Below are 22,662 nucleotides of genomic sequence, written 5' to 3'. Positions count from 1 at the left end.
GCCATTTCGGCATCAGTGCTTCTCTCCTGCACAGACGGCTCAGTCGCAGGGCACGGAGTTACTACCGGGTCAGGAGGCCTGTATGAATCTAAGAAAATCACGCGTCAACAATCTCGGCAAAAACTTGCAACGAAGCAAAAAAAAAAAAAAAAAAAGTTTTTGCCCAGATTGTTGGCGCGTGATTTTCTTAGATTCATACAAGCCCATGCTTATTATCAATTTATATTGCGGTTCAATACAAACTCTTTCGACCCTGGACCCCTGAAGAAGGCGTGTTTTCCGAAACACGGACCGTGTCGGGTCCTTAGGTTTGTCTGAAGGGTGGTAATATTAACTGAATTTATATTTGACATAATAAACATAGCCTGCATTTTGTACACTTTGTCTGCAGTTTCTTCTTGTGTTTTGCCTGTTCCACATCTACTGCAGTCCGTGTTGGATATTTTTCCTTGTTTTCTGTGCTTGATTTTTAAATAACGTCCATGCCTGATTTAAAGTCCTAACCTTTGCCGCCAATCCTTTTAGCTTCATTTTAACTATTTTCCTCATTTTATTGTAGTCAGTCTTTTGAAAATTAAATGCTGCTACAGTAGATTTCTTTAATGACATCACTCCAGATATCAGTTCAGATTTGATCATGTTGTGATCACTGTTTCCCAGTGGAAGGGTCAGAGAAGACTTACCTACTACCACTGTGACATGGTTGGGTGAGACCTTGACACCACCATTAGACATTACATTGTGTGCAGCTGTGAGGATCCAACGCTTTGAGATGATCGAGCCCCCACCTGTATATTGGTTGTATGGATCATTCTCATCCTGAATAATGAAATACACGTTATTGGTTATTTCACTGGAAAATTATACCTTCTTTGCTTATCTCCATTCCCCCTGCTACTGTGCCCCTTTATCTCTGATCTTCCTTCTTTTATCCTCTGCGACCAATACTGATAGCCCCATATTTAGTCCTTCCCCTCCAAACTTTATATGGAGTATGGATACTCTCCAGGCCAGTCTTGTGCCCTCTCCTCAGTTAACTTTCAGACTCCTATCACCTCTCCCAGAGATTATCAGGCCTCCAACACTACCAGTTCCAGAAAAATTCTCTAAAAATGCATAACTGGACATCATGTTTTTAAATAATAAACTTAGGGTTCCTTTTACGAAGCCGTGCTAGCGGGTGTAACATGTGCAACTTTTCATCACACGCTAACCTCTGCGCTGGCCGAAAAACTACCGTCTGCTCATGAGGAGGCAGTAGCGGCTAGCACATCCGGCGGTTTAGCGCGCACTATTATGCGTGTTAAACCGCTAACGCGCCTTCGTAAAAGGAGACCTTAGTTTTCTCTCAATCTATAAGTAATTGGATTAGCAGTTTACAAATGCCAAGGGATTTATAATATAATTTCAATAGCTCTCATAAATTAAACAATAATTTCATTCAAAAAAGAGCTATATATTACACCATTAATTATATAAGTACTCATTTATTATGTTCATAAATTATTTATCATTTTATTGCATCATATATTTAAAAATTCATGTGAACATTTCATACATACATAATCATATTCCTAATACATCTGAAGTTCTCCTAATCTACCCTATAAATTCAAACTAAAAGTTCATTCACTTAGTGAAACAATGTCCAGTTTAAATATTTAGTAAAAATTGTTCATCACTGTGCCAATTTTCACTTTGCTTATCTTGTTCTTCCGGTGTCAGTTCTCCATTTATCATCCACCTCAAATAAACTGAACTATTACGCTTCCCCTTCCCCTTCCCATCGCTCTGAATGGAAAACATCCTCCCTAGCCTGACCCCCTCCCACACACCCATGGAAGGTAAAGCAAGGACTCCCCCTGATGGCCCAGACCCAGGACTCCCCCCTGTTGGCCCCCTTGGGTCTACCTTGATGAATCCCTGCTGATCCAGTTTAAATGGGCAGGAGCAATGCCCCCTCCCTCCTGCCCATGTTGGAGGCCACTAACTGGCTAGGTGGTCACTCTGCCCAACCTCCACCCCTATCCCACCCTAACCTCCTGAATATAGCCAATATAGGATGAGCAATTTAAATGGCCAGAAACCTTGACTAGTCATTTAAATTGCTTTGAATTTCTAGCCCTAAAGTGTATAAATATTTCTGAACATGACGATGCTACAGAGGAATGATAAACAAATTCACTTATATACTGCAGTAACCTCTCAGTTCAATGTGGTTAACAACAATCAAGAGACTGTACAAGCACAGTGTATTATAATCATATTCAGAAAAATTTGTCAAATAAGTAGGTCTTTAGCATTTTTCTAAAGGAAAGATAGGAGTTGGAGTTTAACAGGACAGAAAAAGGTTTATTCCACGCTCCCACGCTCCCTTTCTTTACTGCTGTAACTATGTTCAAAATATTGTAAATCCGTGTGTCAGCATGGATCTTAATTTAATGGATGTGAACCGCCTAGAACTTTTTGGGGTGTGGCGGTATACAAGAATAAATTATTATTATTATTATTATCCCATGATCTAGCTTGAAAAGATAATATTCTATGGAAAAATCTTTGTATAAACAACCTTTTACAGTAGGAAATGTAAATAATCTAAAATGCCGAGAAAATCGTTTTCTGTCAGTAAATTTAAAGTGATCAATAGTATAATCAGGTATAAGACCAAACAATGTCTTGTAACAGGTACAACCTAACTTGAATAATATTCTTGCCTCAACTGGGAGCCAATGTACAGTAGCTTCCGATAGAATTTAGTTACATGATCAAATTTTTTTCAAGTTGAAAATCAACTGAACAGCCGTGTTCTGAATGATCTGCAACCTTTTGATATTCTTTTTACTTGAGGCTAGATAATCCAGATGATCTTCCAAATGAACATACTGCTACAGGGTATGAGGAGGTGAGCTATGAAGTCCTCTTCTTAATGTGGCCATCATTATGGAAGAAGGAATAATACTGATGCTGCCTCTGTCCTGGCACACACACGTCCCAGCTTGGGGCAGATGCTCAGAAGTGTCCAACATGCAATTATTTTAATATTAATATTCAGCCCGCAGTGTTGAGTGGTTTAAAAGCTGTTTCCAGCCACGGGCTGATAACCCAGGATATTCAATGCCGGCGCCTGTGTCTACTGACCAGGAAATTAACTTTATGCACTTACATAGCTGGTTAGAGGACTGAATATCGCCGCTAACTGGTTAAGTTGATACTCCACCCTAATTCCGCCCTTAACCTAGCCAGTTAGGGGATGACAAGTTAGCTAGACATATGCAGCGCTGTGCGTTAAAACTAGGGTTACCAGACATGCAGATTTACCCAGACATGATCTCTTTTTAGAGGACTGTCCAGGCATCTGGACGGCTTTTCAAAACCCGGCACTTTGTCTGGGTTTTGAAAAGCTTCCAGCTTGGCTTCGTGTTGGGAGGGCATCTGCGCATGTGACATTATTCGTCACATCTGTGCATGCGCAGATGCGCTCCCTATGCAGCTCCAAGCACAAGAAAAAGTTGGGAGGCAGGGCTGGGGCAGAACAGGGTGTGACTTGGGTAGGGCAGGGCTGGGCAGGGCTGGGGGAGTGGCAGTCCCTGCTCACTAGAGCTTACAGTCTAATCAAACAGGACAAGTAGGGGGTTAGTGAGTTTCTCAGGCAAGAGTGCTTTACAATGAGTGGGAGCTAGGAGTGAAAAGCAACCTCGATAAAGTGGGCTCTTTCCTTTCAAATATTGGAATTCTTTTCCCTTTTGTTGATTTTATATAATGTATACTGCTCGGAACTGCTGATCAGATTGAGTGGTATATCAAACTGAATAAATATAAACATATATGAGAACACTATTGACCTTGATAATGATGTAAACTTGCCATGGCCATTGCTTCTCTTCGGCCATCTCTCCCCTGGATATTCTTGCATAAGTTCTGGAGACCATCCCTCTCCCCCCACAGCCAGAGGCACCTTCTGAAACACAACCAAATATATAAGTTAGCGGGATAAATCTCAAACTGTCTAATGTGGGGCACAGATGAACTTAAGAAAACAAGACTGTGGAAACCAAACAATGTTCCAAATCTTCTTTTTATTTATCCAAAAACATAAAACGCTATCCACATTTGTATAGTATGGACCCAAAACGGGCCTTGTTTTGGCAAACCACCTTCCTCGGGGGTCCCAAAAATGATGTAGCTAGCCTTACAGAGACCAAGAGTCAATGCGCAGCAGAGTGAGTTTCTCTCCACATTTGATAGATGTTTCTTGGTCTCTAAAAGGCTAGCTACATCATTTTTCGGACCCCCGAGGAAGGTGGTTTTCCAAAACATGGCCCATGTTGGGTCCATACTATACAAATGTGGATAGCGTTTTATGTTTTTGGAACATTGTTTGGTTTTCACAGTCTTGTTTGGTTTGGTTTTGCCATTGTTCACTGTGGAAACTTGGGTCATCCTCTTTTTGTTTTTCATTGGTTGGCACAGATGAACTTGACATTAAATTTCAATAAGGATGTATGCAGATATTTTCACTTTTAAAACTGTCTGGTACAAAGTAAGTAAAGACATTTGCACCTGACTTTATGCAAGTAGATTTTCTTAAAAGAAACTTATATATGTTATTGTCTGATCCCCTCCTCAGAACACCTCTAATGCAAGTGAACGGGCATGTGCTGTGGAACATCCTGCGTACTTTTAGTCATACCGAGGGAGGATACTTTTCAGACAGCTGGTTTACGCATGTATATGGTTTTGAAAGTTGCACATCCCAGGCACTTCCATCACTCTTCTAAGGCTAAATACTGTAGTTATTATGCAACTCAGAATAAATAAGCTGCAGCATGTATTAGTCACCATATTTATTCAATTAAATAGTCTGCTAGGGTTGTGCTGAAAACAGCTGTTCTTTCCCCCTCTTGAGAGGATCTGACAGCAATACTTTGCCACAGTTTGATTCGCTTTCTTTTATCCATTCAGATGTCTATCACTGGGGAGAATGAACCAATCAGTATAGGAGGTAGGGGTAGGGGTAGGAAGCAGTAAATCAGGCAAAGAGGACTCTAGCTCTGACTCTGTTTCCATATTGCTGCAGTGCTGACATCTAGTAGAGAGAACTACAGGGTTTCATTGGTGTGGCTGCAGATTCATTTGCATGCATACCTATTGTGCTGCAGGAGCTAACCCAAGCCTATAGTCAAAATTGTTTAGGTTAGTGCTTCCCAAACTGTGGTTCGCAAAAACCACATTTAGGATTGTGAGCATGGCAGCGAGCCAGTTCTAGGATATTATAACTTGGTCTGCTCAGAATCCACGGGAGGGTGGGAATTATGGTAGTCACAGCTGACACTTGGCTTGGAGCTGTGCTCATTCTGATTCTTAATGGGACTGGAGCTACTAACTGTATCACATTGTGTTTTTTCAAATCTTTACATATTCTGAATCAATAACCTGAATTATTTTATTTGCAGGCCTATTCCAGTTCAGTTCAATAGAGATGTTCAAATAGTCATTCAGGTTCTCTTCTGATTCAGGAAAAAAATAAAACATTCCATCCAAGCTTTGGCTCAGTTCATGTTTAGTTTGACTCCCCATCATATAAGAACGTGGTAGAGGAACACATATCCTTTCATATGTCTATGGTTTCCTGGAAGGAGGTGGCGTGAAGTGGAGGGAGGAAAGTATTTAAATTATTTGCTGCATTTTAGAGATACATTGTAAGCATCATATTATGGTAGCTTGGAGCAATCGGAAAACACCATGAGAATATGGGGGTGCAGTAGAAGTGCTGCAAAAGTGAGGCATTTTGGTGGGAACCAGTAGAAGCAGCAGCACAAGAGATATTTGTTTTACTGGAATTGTAATATGATTATTAGGCCCTTGTAATCCACCTTAAACTGATATTTCTTGTGAAGCAAAATAAAAATACTGTATTTAAATTAAGAACAGTGGATGGGAGGGAGCAGTGAAGAGCAAGAGAATAATGGTTAGGCCTACTAAAGACTTACCCTGATTTTGCATTTCCATGGTAACCATCTTCAAGTCATCAAAACTGCGAAGGTAGAAAGCCCTTTGCTCCTCTTTTTTTGAGGCTATCCTCTCGAGCTCCCCCTTGTGGACATCTCCAATACCAAGGGTAAAAATATCTACCATCAGAATAAAGTACAAAGTTACTATGTACAGATTGCATAGTGGCTGCTGTATTGAATAGAAGTTTAATTTGATTACAAGAGAACAGAGCTGCAATTTATGTAATCCTTTCACTCACAATCACAAAGAACCCAAGCAAGACTAATAGGCCCAGCAGCAGTGTTACATACTGCCAAACCGATGGCCTTTCCCACCTGTCTACTTTTCTATCTGTTATTTATGGCCTCTTCTCGGTCCTTTATTTGCTCCTTTGTCTCTCTCTCCAATCCTTGATTTCTTCCCCTTTTCATTCTCTCTGATGTCTGGCTATTATCCCCTCAAAGCAGAAAAGAGAAGATACAACAACAACAACAACCAAACAAAAAAGGCAAGCGAGATGTCCGAATCAACCAATGGTATAGCTCTGCCTAGAGTTATAGAAAGCTAGGGCTAGAAGGAACCGCTGTAGGATGCCAAAATACTCTTCCTGAAATAGTTTCCAAAATCCTGTGCAAATAGTTAATTTTTTCCACAAATGTCACTTTTACTAATGCTACTAACCGGAAGTCACTGTTAGCAGCAGGAAACAAAGTTACAGCAATTTGCTCCTCTGCTGTATGAGAAAGACATTCATAGAAACATTGAAACATGAAGGCAGATAAAGGCCAAATGGCCCATCCAGTCTGCCCATCCATTATCTCCTCCTCTCCCTCTTAACTTCATCCTATGCCCTCTCCTTCCAGAGCTTCCTTTCAAATGAAAAAGATTTGCCTCATGCACATTTACACCATATATTTAAATGTTTCTATCATATCTCCCGCCTTCCATCCAAAGTATACATATTGAGATCTTTAAGCCTGTCCCTATACATCTTATGATGAAGACCACTGATCATTTTAGTATCCTTCCTCTGGACTGACTATATCCTGTTTATGTCTTTATGAAGGTGCAGTCTTCAGAATTGTACACAATATTCTAAATGAGGTCTCACCAGAGTTTTATACAGGGGCCTCAATAGCTCCTTTTTTCAACTGGCCATACCTCTCCCTTTGCACCCTAGCATCCTTACAGCTTTTGCTGTCACCTTTTCAACTTGTTTGGCAGCCAGAAGGGAGAGATGCCCACTCCCTCCTTCACCAGCTCCAACCCCCCCACCTCTAAATTAAATCTGCTGAGGAGGAATCCCACCCTGGTGGTGTGGTGGGACCTCTAACATCTCCAACTTGTTAAGAAAACCAGCAGGAGAAATGCTCACTTCCTCCTGTAGCCGGCCCTGCCTGTACCTCAAATTTAATCGGCAAGATGGATGCCCACTCCCTCCTGCCTTGGGAATCCCACCCACTTCCTCTGACACCCCTCCCCCCCCCGTACTCCCCTCCATACCTTTAAATTGAAGAGTGGTTAGTTAATTCATTTTTGTTGAAAGATTTCTGTCATACTATTCTTGTGCCTTATAAACTCCTACCAGTGGTGTACCAAGGGGGGGGGGGGCGGGGAGGTGGGAGCGGTCCGCCACGGGTGAAGCCTTAAGGGAGGTGAACAGCCGGCCCGGTCCCTATCACGCTCCCTCCCTCCTTACTTAAGGTGACCAGCGAGTGAACCCTTCCGACCCTCCCAGCAAGGGCAGCAAACCTCACTCCAGTAATGTCGGCAGCCGCAGCGTTAAACGGGCTGTTTCGCAGCTTTCTTCTGCCGGTGAAGCGCCATTGATGACGTCATCAGTGACTCTTCACCAGCAGGAGAAAGCCACGAAGCAGCCTGTTTAGCGCTGCGGCTGCCGATGCCAACGCTACTGGAGGGAGGTTTGCTGCTCTCGCTGGGAGGGTCGGAAGGGTTCACTTGGGGGGGAGAGATAGGAGGGTCAGTGGGGGTTCAGCTGGGAGGGGGGAGAAGCGGTCTGCCTCGGTGCTCCAAGGCCTGGCACCATTACCTTCTTCGGGCAGCAGCAACGTTTACAATTCGCTACTGTTGCCAGCTTCAGGCCTTCCTCTCTGCCGGATCCTGCCTACTTCCTGTTTTCATGAAGACTGGACCCGACAGAGAGGAAGGCCTGAAGCTGGCAACAGCAGTGAATTGTGAATGATGCTGCTGTCCGATGAAGTTCAGGACACCAGGCCTTGGGTGACAGAAGGAGGAAAGGGAGCAGAGGGGGAGAGAATTGGGGAGAGCGTTGCTTGAACCAACTGGAAGGAATGAAAGGATTTGCCAGGGCTTGGAGGGAAGAAGAGACGCCAGGGCATGGAGGAAAGGAGAAAGGTATGCCAGATCAAGGGGAAAGGAAGGAGGAGATGTCAGAGCATGGAGGGGGAGGGAGAGATGGAAGAAAAGGAAAGGAGAGAGATGCCGGGAATCAGGGAAGGGATTATGCCAGACTGTGAGGTGGGAAGGAAAGAAAGAAGAAGAGAGATATGCCAGAGCATAGGGGAGAGGGTGGTGACAGAGAGAGAAAATCGGAGAGGTGACAGAGTTGAAATCAATCATGTACAAAGGAGAGAAGGGGCACGGGATAGATAGTTTATGGAAGGAGCATAGAAAGAGGAAGATGCCATATGGAAGAGAGAGAGAGAGAGGGTGGACACTGGATGGAAAGAGCACAGAGGGCAGTGAATGGAAGGGGCGAGATAGAGGGTGAACAGTAGATGGAAGGGGTAGAGAGAGGGAAACAGACACTGAATGGAAGTGTGGGGGAGAGGAGGGACAGCTGCTGAATAGAAGTGTGAGGGAAAGGGAGAGCAGATGCTGGAAGGAAGTGGGGAAGAGAAAGAAAAAAAGGGCACATGCAGGATTGAGGGAAGAGGATAGAGTTAGTTACTGGAAGGGGTGAGGGAAAGAGGTGGCAAGCTATAGGAAGACACAGTGGAAGAGAGAAATTGAGGACTGAATAGTAAAAAAGAATTTAGACAGAGGCAGAAAATAAATTGAGAAGGCAGACCAGGGAAGAACTGGAGGAAGGGAGCGGAGAGAGAGATGCCAGAGCAGGGGTGAAAGAGAGGAGACAGATACCAGACCAATGGGGGTGAAAGGAGAGATGGAAGGGGGAGGCATACAGTTTCTGGAAGGGGCATAGAAGGAGAGAAGATGCCATATAGGGGCAGAGAGATGGCAGACAGTGGATGGAAGGATGAGAGTAAAGCAGAAACCAGAGAAGACAAAGGTAGAACAAAAATTTTCTATTTATTTATTGCTTTAGGAGACATGTGTCACTGTTTCTGTGGTGTTGCATTGTATGTAGAGTCCATCTTCTTGCTGGTTCAATTTAACCTTTGTCTATGTATTTCTATTTTATCCCCCTTTTACAAAACTGTGGAGCATTTTTTAGCGCCAGCCATGGTGGTCAGAGCTGTTACCACCGTGGCTAAAATCCACACTACAGTTTTGTAAAAGGGGGATGGGTTAGTTTGTGATGACATTCCATACTAGGCGAAGGTGTTTTCTGTGTTCTGTGTGTTCGAAAAACATGGTACTAGTCTGGCTTGTTTAGTTTTACAATGGGTGTATTGCTGTTGTACTTCTCACTGCAGTATGTAAGATGCTGCCTTTTCCTAGGTACTCATGTGTGACGTGTGGCTTGTTACTAAAAATCATGTTTTTCATTCAGATGGGGAGGGGGGGGGGTGCCAAAAAATGATGGGCCCCGGGTGTCACACATGCTAGGTACGCCACTGACTCCTATTGACCTCCGATGCAGCCTTGGTAGGCGAAATGTGGCCACGTCAGGCATATTTGTGTTAATAAACTTTGGAACACCTATTTTGGAATGTACTTTGTTTCATGGTTGTTTCTATTCCTTCTAGTATTGGTAGGTTAGCATTTACTTCCTTGTCTGTTTGGTGTTAATTCTACTAACCTAAATTCTTTTCTGTATCTGGCACAGTGGCTTCAATGTTTCTTGCCATTGTATATGGGCTGGCTCCTGCTGTATGTTTCCCTAGAATCAAAAAATATGGAGTCTTTATTAATTTGTATTCATTTTCTTTTTCACAAGAAAAAACAAGATGTGCCAAGTTTTTTCTATAGATGATGAAGCACTTGAAAGTCTTGGGCTAACTTTTATAGCTGTGTTAAATAATTTGGGGTGAATCATATATCAAGCATATTTGTTTAATTAGTTATCATATTTGACATATGTCCTTTTGTCTGAGGACACTTCGAGTGAGGTAAAGTGTAATGTAATAAAATAATCTGCATTCAAGGAACGACCAAAGGCAATGAGACAATATTGAAGAGCAAAATAAGGTACAACAAAGAACAGAAAATATAATAAGTTATACAACAGAAAGAGAACTAAAGCCTAAATGCGTGAGAAAATGTTTACAGCAAAATGCATCAAAACGTTAAATGGTAATGCCCCTTTTCTTGCATGCTAATTACATGGTATTAAAAAAATATATTTTATGTAGGGGGTGTGTCGTGGGCAGGAATGGGCATGGAAGTGCTATTCAACTAGTATTTTCTGATTAATGTTCGCTAACTGACTAATGCAGACTTAACCTAGGAATACTAAGAGCCTCTTCTATCAAACTGCGCTAACAGTTTGTAGTGCGGTGAGCCGCGCTGAATGGCCTGCGCTGCTCCTGATGCTTATAGAGTTCCTATAAGTGTTGAGAGGAGCGCAGGCCATTCAGCGTGGCTCTCTGCACTAAAAACTGCTAGCACAGTTTGATAGAAGAGGCCCTTAGAGCCTCCTAAAGAGGAGGCAATAAGGCTCTGATCCTATAAACAATGCCTAGCTCCTAGGCGCCATTGAGTGTGGTTGTCAATCAAATGCTAGGTGCCCATGTGTAGAATTGTGCCTAACGGCAACACTAGGCATTAAAACCTTAGGCACACTGCCATTTAGGTCAGGATTTTCTTGGCCTAAATGAATGCGCCCAAGTGAAATCACACCCCAAATCTGCCCCCAGTCCGCCTCAATTATGCTAACTTGCCAGTAGGTGCCTCAGTGTAGATGGCTACCTCGAAGTGATAGGCACTGATTCGTCGATATGAATTGTTTCACCGATTCACGTCGGTGAGTCAGTTTGAATCAATTCGCTTTCTAAAAAAAATTGGACTCACCGATTTAGTGAGTCCTGATACCTCCGGGTCTCCTAAAGCAGCAACAGCAGTGGTGGTGGCTGGCGGGTAGAGGCAGTGCTTGGAACAGGTTGCTTCTGGCCTGCTCCGCTGGAATCTTTCCTCTGCCACATCACTGATGACACAGCAGAGGGAAGCAGATGGTGGTGTTTGCTTGTCGACTATCAAGCTATGTTTTGCGTTAATTTAGAAACATAGAAACATAGAAAGATGACGGCAGAAAAGGGCTATAGCCCATCAAGTCTGCCCACTCTACTGACCCACCCCATTAAGTCTGAGTACTAATGACCTAGTTCCTTAACTCGACCCTCGTAAGGATCCTACTAGGGCATCCCATTTATTCTTAAAGTCAATAACGCTGGTGGCCTTGATCACCTGCTCTGGAAGCTTGTTCCAGTGATCTACAACCCTTTCTGTGAAGAAATACTTCCTTATGTCACTATCGAATTTCCCTCCTCTGAGTTTGAATGGATGCCCCCTTGTGACCGAGGGTCCCCTGAGAAAGAAGATGTCTTCTTCCACCTCGACACGTCCCGTGATGTATTTAAATGTCTCAATCATGTCCCCCCTCTCCCTGCGCTCCTCTAGAGTGTAGAGCTGCAATTTGTTTAGTCTTTCTTCGTACGAGAGACCCTTGAGCCCCGAGATCATCCTAGTGGCCATCCGCTGAACCGACTCAACTCTAAGCACGTCTTTACGGTAATGTGGCCTCCAGAATTGCACACAGTACTCCAGATGAGGTCTCACCATGGTTCTGTACAGTGGCATTATGACTTCAGATTTGCGGCTAACGAAGCTTCTATTGATACATCCCATAAGTTGCCTTGCTTTGGATGAGGCCTTCTCTACTTGTTTGGCGGCCTTCATGTCTGCACTGATGATTACTCCCAAGTCTCTTTCTTCTGAAGTCCTTGCTAGTGTTTCTCCATTTAAGGTGTAAGGTTTGCATGGATTTCTGCTACCGAGATGCATAACCTTACATTTCTTAGCGTTGAAGCCCAGCTGCCATGTCGAGGACCAGTTTTCCAACGTAAGCAGATCCTGCGTCATACTATCCTGCAGATTGCTTTCACTTACTATATTACATAGTTTGGCGTCATCAGCGAATAGAGTTACTTTACCCTGAAGCCCTTGGGTCAAGTCTCTTATGAATATGTTAAAAAGGAGTGGACCCAGGACCGAGCCTTGTGGCACTCCGCTGGTCACCTCCGATGTCTCAGAGAGGGTGCCGTTGACCACCACCCTCTGACGTCTTCCACTCAGCCAATCTTTGACCCATGCAATTAGTGTCTCACCTAACCCCATAGATTTCATCTTGTTTAATAGTCTACGGTGTGGGACGCTGTCGAAAGCTTTACTGAAATCTAAGTACACTATGTCCAGAGACTCTCCCGAGTCCAGCTTTCCTGTTACCCAATCAAAGAAGCTGATAAGATTGGATTGGCATGACCTACCCCTAGTGAATCCATGTTGACTAGGATCCCTTAGATTCCCCTCATCCAAAATCGTGTCTATTTTACATTTAAGCAATGTTTCCATGAGTTTACACACTATTGATGTGAGACTCACTGGTCTGTAATTTGCACTCAAAAACAAGCACATCCATCACATTGATTAGCAATTCTATTGTATTTAGTCTTACTGTTGTTACAATTACCCATACATAGCTTAAAGAACTTTAAATTTAAAAAAAAAACTCTCAAATTTAATTTTTTGTTAGGTTTGAAATTTTATAATTTCAATTATAATGTGCCACGAAAAACATTTGCTCCATTTAGTATCCCGGAGCTAAAAAAAGTTTGAGAGACACTGCTCTATAGTCTTCAATTTCTCTCTTTTTACTGTCTACCTACAGCTTTCTCTCTTTTCTCTCACATCACCCCTTTCATTCCCTGTCTTTCACTAATTCTTATCTTCTGCCCCTTCCATCCAGCATGACCTTCTCTCTCTCTTCTCTCTGCACTTCCATCCATTGTGTATTCCCTCTTTCTTTTCCAGCCAGTGCACCACCTCTCTTTCCCCTCACTTCCATCCAGAGTGTCACTCCTCTCTCGGGTCTCTCCTCACTTCCATCCAATGACACAAGTCCTCTAATACTGTGCAAAATATAAATATAACAGATGTGAATTTGAAAAAACTGACAAATAATCACCACTTTACAAATTAACAAAGATAAAGAAAAAAAATGGGGGAAAAAAGAAAATACCATTTTTATTGGACAAATCCATTTTTAAATTAGCTTTCAGAGGCCAAAATCTCCTTTTTCAGGTCAGTACAATATACTGTTGTTACTGTCCTGACCTGAGGAAGGGGTTTTGGTCTCCTAAAGTTAGTAAAAAATGTATTTTAATTAGTCCAGTACAAAGATAAACTTTTATAAATAGAAAATGGAAATAAGGTAATCAATACTGTTACAAAAAAGCAACATCTTTTTCTTACTTTTTGTTGTTTCTGCTTTAACCATCTTCTCTTCACTCTCTTCTTTCTATCCAGCGTCTGTCCTCTCTCCCTTCCATGCAGCATCTGCTCTCTCTCGCTCTCTGCCCCTTCCATCATTATCCACCCTCTCTTTTTCTTCCATCCACTATCCACCTTTTCCACTTTCATATGCTATCTTCCCTCTTTCTATGCCCCTTCTATCAACTGTCTATCCTGTGCCTCTTCTTTCCTTTGTATGTGATTCAATTCAGCTTCACCCCTCTCCATTTTTCTCTCTCTGTCTCCAACCCCTCTCCCATGCTCTGGCATCTCTCTCTTCTCTTCTCCTTTCCTTCCCTTCTTTCCCCTATGTCCTGACATCTCTCTCCTCTCCTTCCCTTCCATCTCTTGCTCCTCTTCCATGCTCTGGCATTTCTTCTCCTTCCTTTCCCTCCTTCCCTCCTCTCCCCTGGTCTGGCATCTCTATTTCCTTCCCTTCCCTCCCCCCTAAACTAGCATCTTTTCCTTCCTCCGTGATTTCAGCCTCTCACTCTTCCCCACTGCCTTCTCTAATCTCTCTCCAGGCCATCTCCTTCCCTGCCTGCCCTGCAGTAAGGCATCTTTTACTCCCCTCTCTCCCCTGAGATCATCACTTTCCATCCATGCCCCCCTAAGGTTTGATAACTCCCCCTGTTCCCTTCCCCCACCCTCTGTCTCTTTTTTGTCACTCCCACATCAGCAGTGCAACGTTCAAATCCAGCATCGGGCCTTCCTCTCTGCCAGGTCCCACCTACTTCCTGTTTCCATGAAGGTAGGACCCAGCTGAGAGGAAGGTCCCTTGCTGGAAGAACAGCAAGTTCCGAACACTGTGGCTGCCGCTGCCACAAAAAGTCACCCGGAGGAAAAGCCTCCAGGATGCCAGATGGACTGCCAAAAAGGAGGACATGTCTAGGGAAACCTGGATATATGGTAACCCTATTTCAGACTGCGTAATAATTTACCTAATTAGGATGAAAGAACAACAGCTTCGCATATAAAGGGCTAAATGGCAAAGGCTGAGACATAACATTAGAGTCATGAGCAATACACAGTATTTGATCTTTCCTTTTACGAAGATTTTTTTATTACCAGCTGTAGCAGTATTAGTTCTGAGGCTCATAGGTGATAAAAAAGCCTAACATGGCTTTGTAAAAGGAGCCTTATATACACCTATATAACATTTAACATCCAAATTATAGAATATTATATATGAATTACCTTTGGATTGTATGATTGATTTTGTTTTAGTTCCATATATGCACTGATATTTGTTTTATATTCTCCATGTGATACTGACCATCTCATATTGATTTTTAAACAGTGGTTAATACATGCACTCTTTTCTGTTTTTAGGATTGACTATATACTTAATAAGATAAGTTATTGTTTTATATATGTAATGACATAAACTAATTGTTTTATATTGATTTTTAAATTGACATATACTGTAGTATCTTATAGATGCACTGTTCTCTATCTTTATTTATTTAAGCTAATGTACCTTTATCTGTTTTATTATACATTTTAGTTTTTATCTAATCTAATCTTCTATTTGTGTGTCTTACATATCTATTCAGGCTCTAGATGACATTCAGAGAGGGGTTGAAGGGGATCAGGAGGAGGGACTAAAAGGGGCCTTGAAAGGGGGGAGGGTAAGAGGGGGCAAGAAATCATAGTTGTCTAGGAGCTCATCTAGCGAAAGAGGTGGAAAGATTCATTTCTGAGAAGTCAAGTAGGTTCAGCTGTCAAAGAGGAAGGTTTTCAGTTATTGATGCACAGTTATTTGATTTGACAGATCAAGGATCTTCATTAATTATCAACTGTAGAATCAAATACATAGGCCCTCTTTTAATAAGCCGCGCTAGAGGCTTCTACTGCGACCCAGAGTGCTAAATGCATGGATGCTGCTCCAATGCTCATAGAATTCCTATGAGCATTGGAGCAGTGTGAGAGCATTTAGCGCCCCAGGCCATGGTAGAAACCTCTACCGTGGCTTAGTAAAAGAGGGCCTATGCATTTGATTCTACAGTTGATAAATCACTGACTTTCAGCAGCTAATTAATTAGGTATATGCCTTTGACCCTCTAATGGAAATATAAATGAGCAGCCTTCACAGCAGTTGTGTTTGGCTCTCCAAACAGTGTCCATAACTAGATTGTTATCAATCTGAACAGTGTACTGTGTTATTGGCATTGGCGGGCTGATGTACATCAATTGGCCTTCTGGGAAGCGAGGGATGTACGGGGATCCCAAAAGGGGATCAGCGATACTTACAAATTTGGGGCCCATATTTGCATCAGTTACATCCTAAAGGCCATAGTCTTATTTTGAATACCCTGCAGTGCTGTAGTCTGCGGCTGGTGAGTTTTGTGCATGGGGGGTTGAACTTGAGGTAAGTTTTTAGATGGGGGTGTGGTGGGTGCAAGAGTGATTATACTGTAGTTAGTTTTGGGAACCATGTGCTCTCTTGGGTTGGGCTTACTTTGGCTTGGGGATGTTAGTTTGGAGAAGGGGGAGGGGGTGGGGGATTGCTTCTGACCCTAAGGGGGTTTTGTGGTGGGAGGAGGGGTAACTCCTGGGATGCTTTTGAGTTGTTGTGGAGTATGGGTTCGAGGATTATCAGAACACAGATCTCCGAGCCTCTTGTGGTAGGCTTGCTGGAGCTGGGATGCAAAGAGGTGATTGGGGAGGGACAGGAGGGGTGTGTGGATGTGGGGGGGGATGTTGTACTTTGTTATGTCATGTTCATTATCTGATGTTTTGTTTGTTGAAAATTAATAAAATGTTTCAATACTAAATTGTCACTGACCTGTTTTTGTCTCAGACCCTGACACAGCCCCAGAGGGAGCGAAACATGGCCATGTCAGGCAATTGAGAATTGTCATTGTTCATTCTAATAAAACAATTTATATATATATTTATGTTGGTCTGCTGGTTTTGTTTTTGGACTGTTTATTTCTGTGATGGTCAATAATATCAGTGAGGTCTAAACTTGAGCCTAAGCTACCAAAGTCCGTAAACCCTGTTTATATATCAATTCTTGCCATATATAAACATATAATTTGAATGTCCATACTAATCAATATTGGTGGATTAGTCTATAATCCTGTACTATGACAATTATATGTAATAGTAGTACCTTACTCTGCTGATTTTTATTTGAAATTATTTGTTGACTGATTTTGATTTGAAATCACAGCTGGCTTACTGATCCTGATTTAAATTTGAAATCTTTGTCATAACAATTTTACACGACACTGACTGCGGAATAGTTTGAAACCACAGTTACCTAGAATTGTCAGCTAGAAATAGTCCTCACGTTTGAAAGCATATGAGCTGCTGCCTGTAGGTACACTTTAAATTGTAGGTGGTTGGATTCTGCCCTTGTTAGTTCTTTCTGTTTGATCAGAAGCTTGCTTTGAATCAGAATTTGTGCAGAAGTAGTCTGACCAGCACTGAGAAAAACTTGTTTGGTTAATGTACAGATACAATACAAAATTAATAATGCTCTGTAGGGTTGGAGACATCATCACAGCAGGTTTGTTTTACAAAACTGTTAGGGGCAGAGTGGGATTGTGGAAATGACAGTGAGCCTCCCTCCAGTGGTGAGAGACCAAAACTGCAGAAGGTGCAAGTGAAATCCAGGTCTTATGCTGTCTGCCCAATCAAAGCCCTTTTCTCTAATACATTCAATTCAGATTATGAACAAGTTTGGCCATGCTGTGTCTCCAGAGCTTAGAAAAAGCTACTGCCAGGAAAAGGTGCACTAACTTACCATCAGTCACAATCAGGATGATATGCTTTGGGGGTTTGTTGTTTTTCTGACTCTTGATATCATTTAGAATCACTTCCAGAGCTCCTCCAATATTCCTTCCTGCAGTTGCATCTACAGGAAGAAGAGGAAAACAAAGACATTAAATAAATCATTAATTTCAAAGCTTTTTGAACCACAGCAGCTTGCCCAAATTATGGAGATACAATTGGTTTCAATCAGGAAATGGATTACTTCATATCAGCATGATGACTAAAGAATTCAGCAATCTGGGTGTGCCGTAACAGCAAAAAAATACCCCACTCTTATTTGAGTAGATGGCAACAGCAGTTTTAAAAAAAAATAATACGGGCTCTAGAGCTGCTGAGGAGAATCAAGAGACTTCTTTTTCAGTGCAGGGCATCACATTCCTCCATGTCCCCGTTCCAGATTTGTTTCCCTTAATTCCAGTCAGGGCAGGATTAATTTGTCGAGGGCCTCTAAGCACACAAGTACACTGGGCCCCCTGCCCCGCCCCACCATGTGCCCAGGTGGAAACAGGAAGCTGCGTCAGAGGGAAGCTTTGGGCAAGCAGCACTGCTTGCAAAATTACAGTTCCCATTGCCTTTCTTACCCATGTTGCTTGCTTGTCTTACTTTTCATTGATGGGGGGGGGGGGGGGGGAGGCGCCCGCATTGCCGATCGATGCTGGAGGGGCCCATCGCCGTTTGGAAAAAAACAATGTTGATGTTCTCCTTCATCGGGCCTCCCCTGACCATTTTGGGCCCTAGGCACGTGCCTGCTGGGCCTATTGGTTAATTCTGCCCTGACTCCAGTACTGGGATGTTCGTCCTTCTCTAACTCCCCACCTAGCCTAGTTTGTGCAGTAAACCTGATCAAATTTTACAGTTATCACTTTTGAACCTTTGTGCTTAGAGCTTGATTTCTGTCCTCTTCAGGGCCACAATATGACTTTTCTGGGTCCTAGACACTTTTGTCTTCGTGGGCCCCTCTCTTGGTGACATTTAATATATGACTGAGAGGCTTATTTACAAAAGAGAAAAATGTCCAAAAAATGGCATAAAGTGGCATTTGGGTGTTTTTCTTGCTAAAAACGCCCAAATAACTGTTTTCAAAAGCCATATTTTAGATGTTTTTCTAGGCTGTTTTTGGGAAGTTCTATAAATGGCACCCTATTTGCAGCCCAATTTTAATTTTTTTAACTGGCATAATCAGCATGGTAATTGAACATACCGGTTTTCAGCCAATCAAAAAACTCCATTAAATAATCAATTTAAGAATTTGACGCCAAACTGTTAGGATGCCTACGTGGAGGCACCCTCCCACGCCTAATGACGCCTGTGTTGAAAAGTAGGCATGGTTATGGGTGGAGAATAGGTGTGGTTGACTTAGGCATTGTTAGGTGTCCGACATAAGTGCCGCCAAATTAGGTGAGTGACAAGCTGGCCTAAAGGAGCAGCGTCTATGTCTAGGACACCTACTGACGACTAAGTCTTCTTAGGTGCTGTTAGGCATGATTCTATAAACTGTGTAGTTTTTTGATTGACAACTGGGTCAAGCAGCGCCTACAATGTAAGAACAAAAGAATAGCTTTACTGGGTCAGACCAATAGTCCATCTAGCCTAGTAGCCTGTCCTCATGATGGCCAATCCAGGTCACTAGTACCTGGTAAAAACTCAAAAAGTAGCTTGGCGCCATTTATAGAATCTGGCCTTTTGTCTCCTGTTCATCTAAATTCTATGAGAGGCATGTTGAAGACATGTTTTAGACAGGCTTAGGATTTGGACATTTTACAGTGATAATCGAACATTTAACAAAACATCCAGGGCACCATTTAGATGTTTGGGACTAGACCCATTTAAAAAACAAATAAGGGCCAAAATGGTGCCTAAACTGGCCAGAAGACCACTGGAGGGATTAAGGCAAGACTTCCCTTATTCTCCCAGTGGTTATTGACCCCTTTCCACCACCCAAAAATGTGAAAGAGATAGTACTTACCAGCCTGTATGACAACTTCAGATGACCACACAGAGATCTCAGTAGAGCAGAGAGGCACTCTAGGGGGTACTGCAGCGAATGTCACATAAAATGTTCTAAGTACACATCATACCATAACCTACATATATTGTATGGTAAGCTCTCTAAAAACCCACTCAAAATCTACTGTACCTACATAAAGATGACATCTGCAAGCATAAGGGCTATTGTGGTGATATACAGGTGGGTACATTAAGTTTTGGAGGACTCACCATTCAATATAAGTGGGTTATGGTGAGATGTGTAAATGGGACTTTTTATGTGATGTTCACTGCAGTACCCCTTAGGATGCCCCTCTGCTCTTCAGAAATCTTTGTGTGGCCAGTTTGCTAAGAATGCTGACTGCTTCTACATACCAATTGCTTGTGTGTGTGGATTTTTATTTGTCCTTTTTTTTTAATGGTCCTAAAAGATAGACACACTAAACTCAAAAAAATCTAGAAAATTGTCATTTTTGAAACAAAAAGACATTTTTCCGATTTGCAAATGGTCATTATCTTCTACTAGATTTCTGGAAAGGGACAGGAAGATGCCGATGGGGGATAGAGTGGAAGAGCCTGGAAGATTTAAGGCTTCAAGGGTGGGGAGGGGGTGAAAGAGAAAGCAGATGCTGGGCAAGAAGGGTGAAGGGAGGGAGAAGTTAGGAATGGGTGGCACCATGAGGAAGAGGTTGGGGGTTGGCAGGGAAATGAATGAACAGAGGATACTGATTACAGTGGGTAAAAATATGGTAATGGGAAGTAGACTGAAGATGGAAGGGATCTGAAGAGTGGGTGAGAGAAGATGGAAATTTAATAGGTAGCTGAAAAGTAAAGAGGAAAAGGGAGAAAGAGGGTGAAATTTGAGTGGACTGAAGTAGAAAAGAAAACAAGGAAGGAAAGAGTTAAATGGAAAGGTCAATATGTCAGAGGCAGTTGTAGTCGGTACCGTAGCAAGGGAGGTGGCACCTGGCATCGTCGTGCCATGTGCCCTCCCCACTCTTTCCAAAACCCCACTCTTCCCCACTGCTTGGGCGCCCCCAACTCTTCCCCGCCACTTGAGCGCCCCCCCCGCATACCCCATGAAATGTTTCTCCAGCGCAAGCAGCATCTTCCACCCACTGCTCAAGCCGGCATTGGCTCCCTTCTAACATCTTGTTCTGGTCCCAGGAAGTGATGTTAGAAGGGAACTGACGCCGGTATGAGCAGCAGATGGAAGATGCTGCTTGAGTCAGCAAACATTTAAACATGTACGGGGGGGGGGGGAGAAGAAGAGAGGCGCTGACGCTTCCCCCTCATGAAAACGGCACCCAGGGCGGTCCACCTCCCTGCCCCCTTACTATATCACTAGTTATAATGAGGAAATGGAACAAGGCAGGAGAGAGGAGAAAAGACAAATGGACAGCAGCCATTTGAAGGAGAATTTGCGGAAGACAGGAAAGCAAAAAAGAGAAACTGGAACCAACTTGATGGAAAAATAAATGTCCAGACAACAAAGGTAAATAAAGCATTTTATTCTGAATTTATTGACTGAAATGTATTGCTTTATATGGTGTGGATCCTCAAGTATCTCCAGCTAAGGACCCCCTCCAAAGATGGCCAGAACTCCCTTCTATCCAATCCAGTAGCATCCTTGAGCCACTGAGGTGCCAGCATTTGTGGCTCAGGGATGTTGCTGCTGCTTGCCAAGATTGGTAAAAAAGAGTTTTGGCCACCTTCAGAGGAAGCCTTCAGCTGACAGAGCTTGAGGATCCTCATCAGCTAGAGTATTTATATTTTATATTTACATTAGAGGCTCTGGCAGAGACCCAATTACCGGTAATAAAGTGTCTTTACTTATTTGGAAATGTTAATTGGGAAGAACACATACTTTGTAAATGAGTCTCTGCTAGAGCCTCTAATATATTTCAGTAGTATAATTAAATGAAATAGCTACTTCTGAAGGTTATGGGGATGGGTGGGGATGGAAGAGATTACCTGTGGGGATGGACATGGATGGAATGGAGCTTAGCTGGGACAGGTTTGATTCCAACGGAGGCAGATTTGGTTTCTGTCCCTCGGCAAATTTCTAATACTGGCATTTGGAGGATGCCTGGAGATCACTACCAGCGACATCAAGGGGTCAGGGCTGCTGTTTAGACATGCTGGGGCCCAGATCAAAAAATTTATTTATTTATTAAGCCTGTCCTCCCAAAGGAGCTCAGAATGGGTTACAAATCAGGTACTCAAGCATTTTCCCTTTCTGTTCCAGTGGGCTCACAATCTATCTATCTGTCCCAATCTATCTGTACTTGGGACAACGGAGGATTGGGTGACTTGCCCAGGATCATGGGGAGCAGTGTGGGGTTTAAACCCACAACCTCAGGGTGTTGAGGCTGTAGCTGTAACCAGGGCCGCCATCAGAGATTTCTGGGCCCCTTACTGAGCAATTCTATTGGGCCCCCCACACACCCCTTCCCCCCCCCGACCCACCCTTCTTCCATGGGCCGAATACACACATACTTTTCTCTGTCGCCGCACTCTTTGACCAAAAGATTTGTAAGCCTGTAACCACGTCAAGGTAGACTCTTTCAGCAGCTCCCCTCCCTCCCCCTTACCTTTGTGGCCAAGTCAAAATGATCTACCAACAATAAAATTTTAAAAACAGAAAGCACGCTGTACGCAGAGAAAATGTTAATTATCATTTATATTCCGCGGGTTTTCAAAGAGGTCAAGGCAGATGACTTTATGCAATGTCACCTCAGTAACAACTATACAAAAATAGACAAATATTCCCCCTCCCTTTTTACTAAACCGCGATAGCGGTTTTTAGCGCAGGGACCTGCGCTGAATGCCCCACGCTGCTCTTGAAGCTCAAAGGCTCCCTGCGCTAAAAAACGCTATTGCGGTTTAGTAAAAGGGGGCCATAGTGCAAAATATAGACAGCATATATAAATTCTCAAAACGGACACATTTTGATCACTAAATTGAAAATAAAATCATTTTCCTACCTTTGGTAATTTCATCAGTCTCTGGTTGCACTTTATTCTTCTGACTGTGCATCCAATATTTCTTCCCTTCTTTCAGCCTCCTGTATGCTTCCTCTCCTCCAGACCTCATTCCCTCCCCAAACTTTTTCTTTGTTTCACCCTGCCCCCTTCTTTCTTTTTCTCTCTCTCCATACCCCCTTTCATTCTGTATGTCTGTCTTTCTCTCTCTCTCCATGCCCCATTTTTCTTTGTTTCACCCAGC

The 22,662-nt window shown here is 43.0% G+C and overlaps 1 protein-coding gene across 3 annotated transcripts in view; it reads right to left on the bottom strand.

Moving 5' to 3' along the window:
* LOC117360271 (complement C2-like) overlaps positions 1–22,662 on the bottom strand; it is a 116,377-nt gene that overhangs the window by 35,370 nt on the left and 58,345 nt on the right. For 2 of the 3 annotated variants that reach the window (XM_033943944.1, XM_033943946.1), the window contains exons 8-12: positions 17,420–17,530; positions 9,959–10,039; positions 5,991–6,128; positions 3,843–3,958; positions 684–819 (exon numbers count right to left, since the gene is read on the bottom strand). In XM_033943944.1, coding sequence (XP_033799835.1) covers positions 684–819; positions 3,843–3,958; positions 5,991–6,128; positions 9,959–10,039; positions 17,420–17,530 — 582 coding nt within the window. The remainder of the gene's footprint in view (positions 1–683; positions 820–3,842; positions 3,959–5,990; positions 6,129–9,958; positions 10,040–17,419; positions 17,531–22,662) is intronic. The other variant, XM_033943945.1, reaches the window with a different exon arrangement.

This window comes from Geotrypetes seraphini, chromosome 5 (assembly GCF_902459505.1).
Source record: "Geotrypetes seraphini chromosome 5, aGeoSer1.1, whole genome shotgun sequence".
In the NCBI taxonomy this organism is placed as follows: domain Eukaryota; kingdom Metazoa; phylum Chordata; class Amphibia; order Gymnophiona; family Dermophiidae; genus Geotrypetes; species Geotrypetes seraphini.
Note: the sequence above shows the minus strand (reverse complement) of the source record. Positions and strands in the feature narration are given on the sequence as shown.